Below are 15,428 nucleotides of genomic sequence, written 5' to 3' on the forward strand. Positions count from 1 at the left end.
ATATACGGTAAATAAGGTGGTTGGTTATACATTGGGGAGTAATGTCTTTTTATACAAGTTAAAATATGTGAAAAAAAGTAAATGGCGGTGGAAAAACATTAAGGATAGTAGGTTGCTGTGATATTAATGGGTAATTCCAGTTTGAAACAAGTAACTTCCAAATATAAATGTTTGCTGGTGCTACATGGTATTATGGTAGTTTAGACGATCTAGTATTACCTGCTCTTATGTGAAATTATATTGTTTAATTAATTTGCTATGAATGAAAGACACAGCTATGCAGCCTTGGGACTGTCTGGCATACCCTCTCCCACTTCATACATTTTGTATTGCCTGCTCAGCAGGTGTTGGCTGTTAGTAGGCAAACACTCGCTGATGCAACCATGTTAAGCTGGGTACACACTACACAGTTTTCATCCAATAATCAGCTCAATCAGCCAACATATGACTGCTCATTTAAAAGTCGGGTCAGTGTGTGCAGTGACACGATGGTCGAAAGTCTGCCCAAATGGACCATTGTCGCCTCATTTGGTTGGTCGTACCGTTTAATATTTTCGTTCCAATCTCGTTTCCGTTGTGTAGTGTGTATAAACTTCCGACCGATACACAACAGTGAGTATGAAATTACAGTCATTGCTCACGACAACATGGCTGTAAAAAGTCGCTAAAGGGACGTCCGCGCTTCCCTTTATCGTCCTAAACAAGGCTAGTGTGTATGCAGTCCATGGACCGAGCGATCGGAACATCGATCGCATGTAAAATCGCTCGGCATAAAAAGTTGGTTGAAATTTCTGTAGTGTGTACCCAGCTTTACAGGTAGCTTGGTAATTATATCACAGGAGAGGCTGATACTTAGATTTACTACAGGGTGCAGTTTTACAATGGATTGTGTGATTCGAAGTTTATTGCCACGATCATTGTACATAATGCTGAGATGTCACTGGTAGATGAACTTCCCATACTAACCGAAAGGTTTTAAATCTATCAAGCCAGTAAACTGATGCTAGGATTCACAGAATCTCCAACAAACATAGGGAATTCTCGGTTCAAAACAAAAACACAGACACATTTTTAGCTTTATTACAAATATTTAAAGCTGGCATTAGCTGTAATTCTTCCTCCTTCCCATCACTTCTTAGCTTGTATACTGACAGTGGGTAGAGAAGCTGATGCCGCAAGGCTGGTATCGCACATTTTGTTGCTGCTCGGTATCGCATATTGGCTGTGTGCTGGACACTCTGACCATCTAATCACTGCACTGCACGTTTTCACAGTCTAGCAATGGCCTGGAGAAGCAGTATGGTGTGCTATACCAGCCCCAGCCAGGGATATCCCTACTCTACACACTTCTACTTAAATGTGTGTGTATATGTGTATGTATATGTGTATATATATATATATGTATATGTGTGTATATATATATATATATATATATAGCATCAGGGATCAGACTAGAAAAGACTCTATTGTGTCCTCATCTTGTGCTTGTGGATGGTTTTTGGTTTTGACAAGTCTATCTTAACTCTTCCCTTACAAGTGGGAATGTCCCACTTGTAAGGGAAGGAGAAGTCCCACTTGTCTCAGTCAAGTCCCCTCCAGAGTGGCAGGAGAAAAAAGTGAGATCTGGAGATGCCAGAGAGCCTTTGTTTCTCTCGCAAAGTCTTGCGGACACAGGCCCACAATACTGCAGGCCTTCTTGGTAACTATCTGGGATCCCATTACCACCTTTCAGAGGCTCCTTGTACATAACTGCCCCTTTTACTCTGTCTATTTTGGAGCCCGAGATTATGTGAACCACTGTCTCTGTGACAGCCTTGTAGGCTGTGACCAGAGGTGAAGGAGGAGAAAGAGAGGGAGGAGGAATGTACCTGGGCCTCAGTGGGCACCTTCCATGGCATGTATGATGTAGCTAATTTCTTGGTAGTGGAGATCATCATCATCATCATCATTTATTTATATAGCGCCACTGATTCCGCAGGAGATAAGAGTGAGATGATGACTAAGGTTGCAGCAGAGAAAAAAGGCTGTGTATTAGAATATATGTATGTGTGTGCATGTGTATATATAATGATTAGTGTGTATATAAACTTCTCTGCAGCACTGATTCTTCCCAGGTCTGCTTATGATGGTTAGCCATATCATATAGCCACACTCCCTTTCTTTGATGCCAGTCACTTCATGCTGCCGCTGGCCCTGCTAACACATTTTTCCTCCCTTCTGACAGACATCCCAGGCTGCTGCACCTCACCCGCCACCATTCTCCCTGCATCAGTTTCACAGCTGCAATGGTGACATCAATAGAGAGAAGAATTAGTAAAGAAAAAAACAAAACCGCAATTTTATTCCGTGGGCTGATGGCGCCTGTCTAGTGGCTGGCCTCACATCGCTTATGGCTAGCTATGCCCCTTCAACAGTGCACTTTGCGGTGGCACGCACAGTGTATTTTATGGGCCTCAACCATTGCATTCTAAGAGTGGGCCCTACCTGCCTCAATTTGACACTGCTTAAGCCTTGTACACGGGAATGATTATGCAAATTATAGTTTTAGGTTATCTTTGTACAAACTACAGATTTTGTGTCTCGCTCTCTTTATCTTGCTTGTCCTTTCATTTTCTGGTTTGTTCAATCGGAATTGAGCCAAATTAATTCATAACACTATCAAAAAGCTGTTCTACTGTGAGAGGGTTATCAAACTGATTGATGGGAAGGTGCTAAGTATAAGAGGATTGTGCAAGATTAAAATAATTATGTGCTACTGTAAGCAGAAATACACCTTTTTTAGAAGCTAGGTAAACCCATGCAGCAAGATTATGATTATTCAGTCATGTAAAATACAAGACATTTTAGGGTTGGTGAATGTTTTAAGAAGCTTTCATTGGTTAATGAACATCACGGTAACCTCTATCTTTGATATTATTAATAACAGGGCTATGTTGCTACTACTAGTACAGAAAAAAAGTATATATTTATACAAATACAACAATGTGAGTAAAGCTTTGCTAAAAGAGAGAACAAGAAGGTTTTTATTTGTAATAAGATACTACAGGATTGCATTGTGAAATGGACCTTGGTGCATGTATGGAAAATCTTAATTTCCAATTTCATTGCCAGATTGAAGATGGAGGCAAAGCGGCAAAGTGTGAGAAGATGGAAGTGGGGGATGAACTGGTGAATATTAATGGAACTCCTTTATATGGCTCTCGACAAGAAGCTTTGATCCTGATCAAGGGCTCCTACAAGATTCTTAAAATGATTGTCAGGAGGTAACTAACATTTTTGTTGTTTTGCAGGATGCCAGTAGCATATCCATTTAACACCAATGGCACAAAACTGTCTAGTTTAATAGTAAGTTAAAACTCTGAGGGGGAGATGCAAATTAGTGCCATGTGTCTCCGTGAGACATGACATGAGCGGATGTTGAGGGTGAAATCTCTGGTCAAATATAGGGCATACTTACCTACTTTCTTCAGCTCTCTTCCGGGAGCCAGCCAGTGGAGGGGGGCGTGAGGGGGCGGGGCGGCCAAAATCGCGTCATTTCGGCCCCGCCCCCTGTGACGTCATGACGCAAATTGCGTCATTTGACAGCGGGGGGCGGGGCTAAACGCCGCGATTCACCGGGAATCGCGGCGTTTGGGATCTAATTCTGCCCACTTCACTAGGAAGTGGGCACTTCCTAGTGAAGTGGGCAGAATTCGGGAGATTGCCACACTCGCCCGGGAGTCCGGGAGACTCTCGCAAAATGCGGGAGTCTCCCGGACATTCCGGGAGAGTTGGCAAGTATGATATAGGGCAAGGAAAAATGAGAGGAGTTTCCTTAATAATAAAAGTGATTTATTATTATTTCAGTTATAATTGTCTCCTGATGGTTGGCTTTCCATAAATAATTGCACACTAAAATAAAATGTTAACTTGAGGGAAAAACAAATACGAACTTGACCTTATCTGTACAAACATGTCTAATAGTGTAAACATCTCATCTTTTTCCACAATAGTCTTTTGCAACTTTTACATAACACATGAATTAGTATATGCTAATATACTCTTGCAGTAATACTTAATAAAAGGATAAGTTCATGTAAAGTCGGAGAAATAGGCCAATTGAAATGCTTTATAGAATGAGAAAGTGTAAAATACTGTGTTGTCTAGTTACTGGTCATAGGGTTTGAGGGCCAGCTTGTTAACAGCCAACCATACAATTGCACATCCAAACCTCCTTCTACCCAACTTACCATACATGACTCATTTCATGAAGTAACCAAGCAGCAGGTGTAATTGAATCACCACTGTATTGCTCACTATCTACATTCATTAACAGTCACAGCCAGGCAGGGAAGAGAAGCCAGTGGTTGTTCTTTACTGAACCTCCGATTTTGTGTTTGGAGGTTCCAATAACAGTTGCTGCTATGAACATCCCTGAGATGCTCTAGCATGTCAGAGATGCTTCTGAATGCAACTGTAAGAACACAGCAGTTTCTAGACAGAGGCCTTTGTTAGTGTGGGGCATGTGTAATATGTTGAGGGGGGGATCGTCTATGCAGCTAGATCAGGGTTCTGTTCAAAAAGGATTTGGGGAGGGCGGCGCGCGTGTGTGTGTGCGCGTGTGTGTGCGCGTGTGTGTGCGCGTGTGTGTGCGCGTGTGTGTGCGCGTGTGCGTGTGCGTGTGCGTGTGCGTGTGCGTGTGTGTGTGTGTGTGTGTGTGTGTGTGGTCTGTGCGATACACTCAAGGGGTCTTTTTTGTAAGGGGGGTCCATGAGTTCTTAAGTTTGTACTGGAAATGAGAGCGATTCAGCACTTTCAGCCTCTCAAGATACAAACATCTCATCTTTTTCCACAATTGCACAATAGTTGATTTCATAAATTGCCACAGTGGCACAAACAGCAGGACCATGATGGCAGAAGTCATGTCAAGGGCAAAAGAGAATTTCATAATTCTTACAGCTCTGCATATAGCAGGCAAAGACAACAGGAGAGCAGTTTATATAAGTGTGACTGGATCACTGATAAATAACTTCTGGAATAAATTTAGTTAAAGGAAATGGCACAGGGTGCTTATTTAAATAATTGCAGATACACTTATTTTTGATATTGTGTATATTAGGTTGCTAGTGGAAACCTTCAATTAGGCATATGGGGAGGGAGTCTGATAGCAGGGGGTCGTTACTGTGTGGCCTTTTGTCAGAGTGTTCAAACCTTTCTGAACATTGTGAACAGCGTGTGATGCATGACATCACAGCATCTCTAGAATTTCATAGATAAGTGTAAATATTGCTGGCTTTGCAATGTATGTAAATCCATGTTTGTTTAAACACATTACATCCTGATTCTAAAAATGGCCTGTGTCTAAACTGTATAAAAGGCACTGGCTTGTATTGAAAACTTGTTCTTGTTTCTGACCTGATCACTGGTACCTCCAACCAGTGCGAGAGCAAATAAACATATTGCTTCAAAGACCTGCTTGGAAACATCTTCAATATTGCTGTATTCCTGTGACCTGCAGATTAGACCCTAAATCTAATCCGTTCTCCAGCTGTTTCTGAGGTTGGACCCAGCTTTTCTGGTACCACCGCTCTGCCTGCTGTGATAGGCCAGTGGGGATCCATCCACAGCATCCCTGATCCATAGTAAGGTACACCAGAAACGGGGTACACTCACAGCGTCAGTTACCCAGAAGAAATCCGGTTCTGAATGCCGGTATAAGAGTCTAGTGGTGGCAACCTTTGTAGCCCCTCCTACTGCGGCAAGAGGGCGCATTTGGGACACCGAAAGGGAAAGGTGGCAATGTAAGCCCAGCCGGTTCCCAGCAACAACAGACAGGGTGGCATTGGCGGTCCATTCTGTTGCAATAAGTCGATATTGAGTCCGTCCAATGAGCCTTAAGCTGGGTACACACTACACTGTTTTCGTCCAATAAACGGCTGAAACAGCCGACATACGACCGCTCGTTCAAAAGTCGGGTCAGTGTGTACAGTTACACGATGGTCGAAAGTCTGCCCAAATGGACCATTGTCGCCTCATTTGGTTGGTCGTACCGTTTAATATTTTCGTTCCAATCTGGTTTCCGCTGTGTAGTGTGTATAAACTTCCGACCGATCCACAACAGTGAGTACAAAATTACAGTCATTGCTCACGACAACATGGCTGTAAAAAGTCGCTAAATGGACGTCCGCTCTTCCCTTTATCGTCCTAAACAAGGCTAGTGTGTATGCAGATCATGGACCGAGCGATCGGAACATCGATCGCATGTAAAATCGCTCGGCATAAAAAGTTGGTCGTAATTTCTGTAGTGTGTACCCTGCATAACATGAAGAAGGTTTTCAACTATTATTAGTACTGCAGTTTGGACTCCCTCAAATAGATCTGATGCAACATCTTCAGACACGCAAGATAACAACAGAGTTTTATTCTTTTCACAGGGACACCAGAACAAAGGGAATATATGCTCTGTCCATTCCGAAGTGTATGTATTCCCTCCTTTTCCTTTCATTGCCCACACTCTACAAAAGATCAAGGAAAGAAGCAGTAGTTGTCATAGCAGTGCTTCAGTTTTGGCCATGCCACCCATATTTTGCAGTAGCTTGAGGAATGCTTCTGGAACAACCTTGGTCTCTGCCATCTTAGTTGGATCTTCTACATCCCATCCCAAATGTCTCTTGTCTTTGGTGGTATGGAGATTGAGCGGCTGTTGCTAAGAAACAAGGGAGACTCTGAAAAAACGATTAAGGTATTTCTGTAAGCCAGAAAACAAAATTCTTCCTCTATTTACTCTAGAATTTGGAGGACGTTCATTCTGTGCAAAACTAAAACTATTTGATCCTACTTCTGCTGCAATTCCAAAAACTCTCACATTTTCATCAGGAAAACTAATAAGTTAAGGACCTTGCTCTCACCACCCTGAAAGTAAGGAGTTTTGTTTATTTATTAATAGCATCTACTCAGTGACCACTTTATTAGCTACACCTTTTTAGTACTGGGTGCTACCCCCTCACCCCCTTTTCCGCCTGAATTCTTTGTGACATGGATTAAACAAGGTGCTGGAAACATTCCTTAGAGATTCTAGTCCATATTGACATAAAAGCACCGCACAGTTGCTGCAGATTGTCGGCTGCACATTCAAACTGCTAATTTCCCGTTCCACCACATTTAAGAGGTGCTCTTGAATTTAGATCTGGTGACTGTGGCGGTAAATGCAGTATACTGAATTCATGGTCATGCTCTCGAAATTAACTTCAGATGTGCTTTGTAACATGGTGCGTTATCCTGCTGGAAGTAGCCATTAGACGATGGGTGGACTGTGGACATAAATGGATGCACACAGTTAGCAACAATTCTCTGGTAGGCTCTGGCATTTAAATATTGCTTTATTAATTTATTAATAAATGGCCTAATGTGTGCCACGAAAACATTCCCCACATCATTAGAGCACCACTGTAGCCCCAATTTCCTGTTCTTAACTGATAGAATTGAAATCTGGTGTGGTCTTCTGCTGATCTAACCCATTCACTTCAAGGTTCTACATGCTGCACATTCAGAGACTGTCTGTCTTCTGCACACCATTGTAATAACACATGTTTAGTTTAGTTTCTGTTGCCTTCTTGTCAGCTTGTACTAGTCTGACCTGTCTCCTTTGACTTCTCTCATTAACAAGGTGTTTCCGTCCACAGAACTGCCACTCCATGGATGCTTTTTTTGTTTCTCTGTAAACTCACTGTTGTGTGTGAAAATCCAAGGAGATCAGCAGTTTCTGATATACTCAAACCATCCTGTCTGTCACCAGTCATCATTCTACAGTCAGTAACTTAGATCACATTTTCTTCCCACTTCTTGTGTTTGGTCTGAACAACTGAACCTGTTTACCATGTACTTTTATGCATTGCTGCCAAATGGTTGGTTGGTTGATTAGATATTTGCATTAATGAGCAAGTGTACCTAATAAAAGTGACCAGTGAGTCTATATGTGGACAAATATGTGATACAGACTAATGCAACTTTTCCACCTAATGTAGTTTCTACTTTCCATATTAATCAGGAAATTTTATTTCCTTCTCACTATCCACAACCAAGGAACATAAAGGATGAATAAGATCGATACCCTGGATCTTGTCGGGGCAATTTTGATTTACCTCTCCAGAACAAAGTATTCTTCAGTAAGAGCTCATGCCTCATTAGACAATGTATGCAAGGAAGCAGGGTGGTCCTCTCTTTATACCTTTACCAGATCATAGATTTTTCTGCAATGATAACTTTTAAAAATAATTTTTTTGCTACATACCTTTACCAGACATTGACTTCTGGATGTGACATTTTTTATAGAAGCTCAGTTTGGAAAGCGATTTGCTTTATTACTATTGATTATACTATACCCACCCTTTTCGTTTATATATTGCTTGGGTCCCATACTTTATCTGCTATGGAGTTGGAAAGGAAATATAATAATTAATATCATTAATTTTATTTCCTTTAATTACTCTATGGCAGCCGGATATTATTACCACCTGTGATGTCTGGTTTCTCGGACAGCTTGTGAAGATTTTTTCAAACCACAACAGAGAAGGAGGGATCACATTATGTACCTTCCTGGGGGTTTCTTTTTTCCTGTCTCAGCTGACTAAGGAGTTATTTTCCTTCTCCAGATACCTGTCATTTTTTCTTCTTCAAATGCTATTTTCATCTGTTTCATAAATGTGTGAATTATGACTGAAATCCTTAAATAAAACACATCCCATCCAGAAAAATTTGTTTGCACATGTACTTATCTTGCATTTGCCTAACTGACCACCTTTTGTTATTTTTCTTGGCTTTTATGATTAGGTTTTTTTTGTCTAAGGATGCACTTGTAGGTGTATAAAGTTATTATTCAAGAATAGATTTATACACTGTCTGCAGGACTCCTCCATTGAGCAAATATTGGCTTTATTATTACAAACTGGTTAACGCATTGCTCACTGTCTTCTATATGTTTGGCACCATCGTGTGGTGAAAGATGGAATTGCAAAATTGTGCTGTAAAATGAATGTATTAAACTGTGGTCACTGTGTCAGGGTACATAATCTTTGTATGTATGTATGTGTGTATATATATATATATATATATATATATATATATATATATATATATATATATATATATATATAATGTCTTAGTGTGGTGATTCCATTTTTGTATGTTATTATCTTTTGCAGTCTGATAGGACATGCACAGCTGCATAAATATCTACATTCCAGCAAGTATATAACATTAGCTTGTTTCAGGAAGATTATAAACAGCTGCTGAGCCAGAGATATAGATATACCTGCATCTTTAACATACATTTTGATTACATATTCTACGCTTCAGGCTTGTATTATGGTTCATTAATGGTATCTATAAGCTACTATGTAAACTATCCTTGGCCACAGTTTACCCATAGACTGAAAGGCAATCTGACTTTAGCCCAGGACATAAACTCCCAAAATCCTCTAGGTGTGACAGTCCCGTGTATTGTTCCATTAATTCCCCCCCCCCCCCCCCCCTAGAACACCCTGTGTAAATAAATACAGTATTGTTTGTAGGACCGGCATGCTTCCTGCTAGCTCGGATAATTGCTGAGAGATTTCCTACACTTGGGTAGAGGAGGAGGAAAGCCATGGAATGCGGCCCCCTCAAAATAATATACATGGGGATGGGAAATAAACATACATAATGTTCTTATGTAGTAACGAAAAACCTCAGGAGGGAAGGGTCTGAGCATGTTTATTACATTCTTAGATGTTTGCAAGTACAGTGTGGCAATTAACATATGTAAGAAGAATATCTGTCAATGAAGGCTTTACGGGTATGTATGTATATATAGAAGCACAGACTTTCTATTCTTTAGTTTACATTGTCTGTTTTACTGTAGCCATATTACATAACCTTTTTAACCTATGTGACAGAATGTATAGTCTTGATTGTGTGATTCTCAGATTCAGAAAGCAAGGGCTTATCTGTCTCACAGCAATTTATTGCCTAGATCACCCTGTATATTACAAACAAACACATTTCTTGTTAGCCTTTCATTCTCCTAAGTCTGTATTATGGTGTCACTTTGCAATAGCTATAGCCAGTACCTCCAGTAAGCAACCTGTAGCTCACATAGCCTCCTCTCTCTGGTCTTATCTCTTTCTCCTTTGTTTCCTCTGCTTTTCCTGAAAGGTTCAGGAATGTCGGGGAGGGGTTCATAAACAGCGTCACTCTCTATTTGGGGACCCTCCTTCTCCCTAGGTCACATCTTCAGCATCCCCCTTTGTCCAGTAATGTAGACGTGCACCTCTCTCTCCTTCTCTCCTCCCCAAATCACTGAAAAAATTCTCTCATTTTCCTCTCGTAAAAAGCGTGTTCTGGATTTGTGTCAGCGACAGATGTTGCTCCATTTCTTTATTAAGCTTTTTGTTTAATGTTGAAAGAGTTAAAACAATTCACCATCTTTTTTTGTGCATTTGATTGGTGGTGTTTGTCTGTGAATTTGGTAACTCATTAATTACCTTCTGAGTTTGGTAAGTACTGTTTAATGCTTCTACTCTGAACACTTTGCACTAACAGGATAAACTTGTCTATCTGTGACTGACTGATCACCTGATAATTATTTAAATTGTAACTTTTGTGCTATTTTGTTTGTTTTTTTATAATGATACTTTGTGTGTACTTTAGGTTTTTAAATTGCTGTAAATTTCAGAAAGCATCTCCTTCTCGTTAAATTTCGGTTTGCCAATTCTATTTGTGACATTTTACTCTGGTGTGTTGTTTTATACTACTGGTGATGGCTTTTTTACGTTCATATTTATTATTGTCCTTATCTGTGTTTATTAACAAGTGCATATAATTGTGTATCATGTCCTCACCTCAGCATCCTGCCCCTTATCACAATGCTGAAGTATTGTTTCCTCTCTATCATGGAGCCTTTTGTTGTTTCCTTTTTTGATCTCAAATCTTCACCAGTTTATTTATCATTAGTGTGGCCCAGACTGTTCTTATAATGTTCTCTAGAGATAAAGTGCCATTGGGCAGGTGTTTTTGACATGTCTGGATCCCAATGGTTGATTGATTCAGATGTTTGAGCTTTTATGTTTCTAAGTGAACAAATGACATCTTTAGTTTGGATAGATTTATCACAAGCTTATGTTGTCAGGCCATGTCAGCTTCAGAACAGGATCAATAAATAATTTCCTTTTTGTTTTTGAATTTCATGTCTTTTTATCAGTTATTGTGTTTGCACAATATGGTAGCTATAATGTGACATGAGTTCTTCTGTATTTGGTGACCTTTCCTTCAAATTGTATTTGTTAGGAGGAATATTTCAGTCATTAGACCACACTCATGGCACCTTGCCAAGCTTTCCGAGGTCCACCCAGATGTGGCGAGCATGCAGTATCCTGCAGATTCTTTCAGCATGTCCTGGCACTCCGGCTGTGAAACCAGGTGGGTTTGTGTGATACTGGGTTACCTTACAGAAGCCTATAGGTTAATTGATGCATATTCAAAGTCATATGTAGATGGCTATGGATTATGCAGTAGTCTACTGCAATGACTTTTTCTGTAAGAGGTGTTGAGAAGCAACTGATATTGTATCTGGATGTAGGGACTTGCATATGAATATATATATATATATATAACCGCAGATTAAATATTTGTAGGACAGCTTTAATATGATTATACAGACATCTAATCGTGCTCCAATTTACTTGCAGTGAGCTCCCTATGCAGTGGAATCCTCTCTCAAGACACTGCAGCACAGACAAAAGCAGCTCTATTGGTAGTATGGAAAGTCTTGACCAGCCAGGACAGAATTACTATGAAGGAACCCTTTCTCCTATTGATCCAGGCATGTACCAAAACAAAAGGGACTCAGCATACAGCTCCTTCTCTGCTAGCTCTAACACCTCTGATTATACTGTTCCTGCAAGAACATCTCCTGTTAACGGTATTCTGGGCTCAACCAAACAGGAAGATGGTCGATATCTCCAAACAGGACACAGTGTTGTAGATCCGCAGGAGGATGTTTCTAGTCAAACATTGGTTGAAAATCCACAGCGGCCTTCTTCTTACCCTTATGAAATAAACCATTTGGACATCATAAAATCTCCACCTCAGCCACCTGTACGTAGGGATAGTCTGCGGGCATCCAAAAATCAACTGTGTCATAGTGAGAGAAGGAGAGCCTCTGCTCCTGGAGACACCTTTCATATATCTGGAAGGTGGTTATCAGAAGCTCTTCAGCTTAACAGTAGTGAACATGGCCAGTGTCAGTGTGCAAGGGGACTCTGTACTTTACATCTGAAAGAGAACTTGTCATCAGATCAGTATTACATGTTAAGTTCACAGACTGACAAGATCCACGAACGTATTAATCATACTATCATGGGTGATGAGCAGCAGCTCAACCATTGCACTAAAGAAAAAAGCAGATGGTCGGTGGATAATGGAGACAGTAGTGTTTTTAACCACAATGATCCAGATGATGTCACCTGTTACACTGTTCAAAAGGTCAAGAAAACTTTTAAGAAGTCATTAAGTGATAATCAAAAGACTCCACATAATCATTCTACTCAAACAGAAGCATCCAGTGTGAAGACTGTTTTTCGAAATGAGCTGGAAATGGCTTCATCTGCAGACTACCACTATCCTACAGATAAGTCCAGTGATGAAAATGCAAAAGATCATAAGTACAGTATTAACAAACATTTTGAAACTTCTGAAGCTGACAAGTGTCAGAAAATTGAACGGCTTTCTGAAACGAATGATGGAATAATAGCAGTTCGTCACTGCCCTTCATTGGATAAGTCCGTTAGTGAGCCAAATGAGGTGAGAGAAACTCCATGCTCACAAACAAATGATCATGCTGGAGAACTTGGGTCATCCTGCAGAACCAAGATGTTGCTAGAAGGGAGTGCTGAGCCAGAAGCAAATCTAGGTCCAACGAAAAAGCCTGGTTCATCGCGTCATCGTTCAGCTCAGATGCGGAGAAGAAGTGACCGCTTTGCTACCAACCTAAGAAATGAGATACAAAGACGAAAAGCTCAGTTGCAGAAGAGCAAAGGTTCCTCAGCTCTGCTTTGCAGTGAGGAGCCTGTTGAGGAGAGAGAAGAACCCGTTGATTGTACGTTTCGGCCAGGTCCTCCTACTCCTCCCCCTAAAAACAAAGCACGGCTGCTGGAAATCAAAAGAGCCAATGCTGAATGGTGCAATAACTCCATAGACTGTTTGAAACAGGCAAGTAAGGAAAGTGAAGTAATTGAAAATATTAATGAAACTCATAATTACAATAGGGAAAAAATAATTCAACTATTGAAGGAGAATGTTTCAGCAGATGAAGAAATTACATTAACTTCTCGAAATAAAGCCCACAATGACTGCTGGAAGAAAAACTCTAGAGATATTCATCAACAAGAATCACTGGTCTATGAAGCAGAGCAAGGGGACAATCAAAAGGAAACTGCATGGTCTTTTACTCATTCTAAGAGGGATGCTTCACAAACTTCAAACATAATGCCCCAACCTGATAGTTGCAGGAATGAGTGGATAACTGCTTCATTTAATAAGCCCAATAGTCCAGAAATGTGGGTAAGCGAAACTAGAAACAAGGCTGAGAGTCTGAAATGCGTTGAACACAGGGATTCATCAGGCTTAGATGTAAAAAATTCCAATGATGTCTGGAGGGCAGATATTTCTCAAAACGCATGTAACATTGAATCTCCAACTGAAGCTGCAGGAAAAAACAGGTCTGAAGATGCCAGCTATAGTAAGAATTACCCATCTTTTGGTTCAGAATTAAAGTGGAATGGGATGCAGCTTAACAGAGAGCAACTTGTTACAGATCAGTACGTTGGTGAAAACGAGAAATTAAGTTATCTGGAAAATAACGGTCAAGAGCAGAGGGTTCATGAATTGAGGCAAAATGAGATGACAAAGTCAGATCTATTTCCTACTGTGTGTGCAATGCAGTGGAAGCCCTCCCATCAACCTTCAGACTTTGAAGACCTCATTTCCCAGCATAAGCCTCATGGTGCCAAATGGACTTGGTCTCAAGAGCATAAACTTCAGCCTCATTTTGTAAAAGGGGATCTGCCAGATGTCAATGGAATTAATATGGAAGGAGTAGCTCCTTCCATAACACGTGTGACAGAAGAAAATGTTCTTCTGCCATTTGCAGATCGACGAAGGTTTTTTGAAGATAGTAGCAAAGACTCTACGTCTTCCCAAGTCTCTATGCATATTAAAGCAAATAAAAACAATTGTTGTCCAATTCTGCCTGACTATCCTCTACCTCAGGCTGTGGTTCCAGATATAAGAAGGCATTCTGTAGACCATACATATAATGCATCTTCTCCCGGCAGACAGGACAGTCGTTTGCCTTTTTCTGAGTACTGTATGAATCATGCAGTGGACCCGTCACTGTGTTACAATCAAGGAAGCCATTCTACTGACTATCTTCACTCTAGGGCATATGGATGTAGAGCATGTGTGTTTTGCTGTAATGACTTGTGCCCAACATTGCTCAAAAGAAATATACCTGTGACTCATCACAGCTGCCACTGCCAACACCACCATCGCCACCATCATCAGTGGACAAGATGTAGTGATTGCTTGTGTTCTACACAACATAGCCCTTTGGATGAGAGTACCCCCATACATAGTGACTCATGGCACTTGAGGAAACTACTGCCACAGGTGAGATTTTCCAATCCATTGGTTCATACAGATTATGTTACTTGTTTTAATGCCCTCTTGTGTGCCTCAAAATGCCTCAAATTATGACATTTTATTGATCTGATGCTCTTAGTTATTTTTGTATTTTGCAAAAGTATACAACTATATTAGCAGCTAAATATATTGTCAAGCTATCACTTGTACATAGAAACATCTATAGTTTGTATCTATCGGCTCTTCTTATTTGTTTTTGGCTAATAAAAAGTGAACAAATGTGCCATTAAGCCTAGCAATATCTGTCTGTCTTCAGAACATGCCTAGGTGTCAAAACCAAATATGATAAATGTAATTTCAAAAGGACTACACTCCAGGTCTACACCTTAACTGAAAATGAAAGGAAAATATTATCAAGCAACTTTACATGTTGGAACTGATATTCTAGTCTTCACACCTAATATCATAACGTGTAATTTGGGAAAATGTTCCTACTGTATGTATGGCACTACTATATATACTAAGTATAGTATCTGGAGCTTAATTCCCTTCATCAGTATCTAAAATCTCCTAAAAGGAACCAATTTCGCTTTTGTATCAAATTTTTTTATATAAAAGTCTGTGCTTGGATCAAGAAAAAGTCTTTGTCATTATAAAACAATCCCTTAGATTCAGATGTCTGCTATCCTTAGTATGTCATGTTTTGTATGTACAGGAAGATATGGAATGTATAAAGGAAAAAGGCGCTTCCTAGTGCAATAGCGGCAATTCGT

At 40.3% G+C, this 15,428-nt stretch overlaps 1 protein-coding gene across 3 annotated transcripts in view; it reads left to right on the forward strand.

The window, feature by feature from the left end:
• The window catches only part of SHROOM4 (shroom family member 4), a 103,238-nt gene that overhangs the window by 42,350 nt on the left and 45,460 nt on the right, over positions 1-15,428 (forward strand). For 2 of the 3 annotated variants that reach the window (XM_075184624.1, XM_075184625.1), the window contains exons 2-4: positions 3,112-3,263; positions 11,302-11,433; positions 11,703-14,682. In XM_075184624.1, coding sequence (XP_075040725.1) covers positions 3,112-3,263; positions 11,302-11,433; positions 11,703-14,682 — 3,264 coding nt within the window. Of the gene's footprint in view, positions 1-3,111; positions 3,264-10,320; positions 10,512-11,301; positions 11,434-11,702; positions 14,683-15,428 lie in introns of those variants that run through there. The other variant, XM_075184626.1, reaches the window with a different exon arrangement.

The sequence above is a fragment of the Mixophyes fleayi genome, chromosome 9, assembly GCF_038048845.1.
Source record: "Mixophyes fleayi isolate aMixFle1 chromosome 9, aMixFle1.hap1, whole genome shotgun sequence".
NCBI lineage: Eukaryota > Metazoa > Chordata > Amphibia > Anura > Limnodynastidae > Mixophyes > Mixophyes fleayi.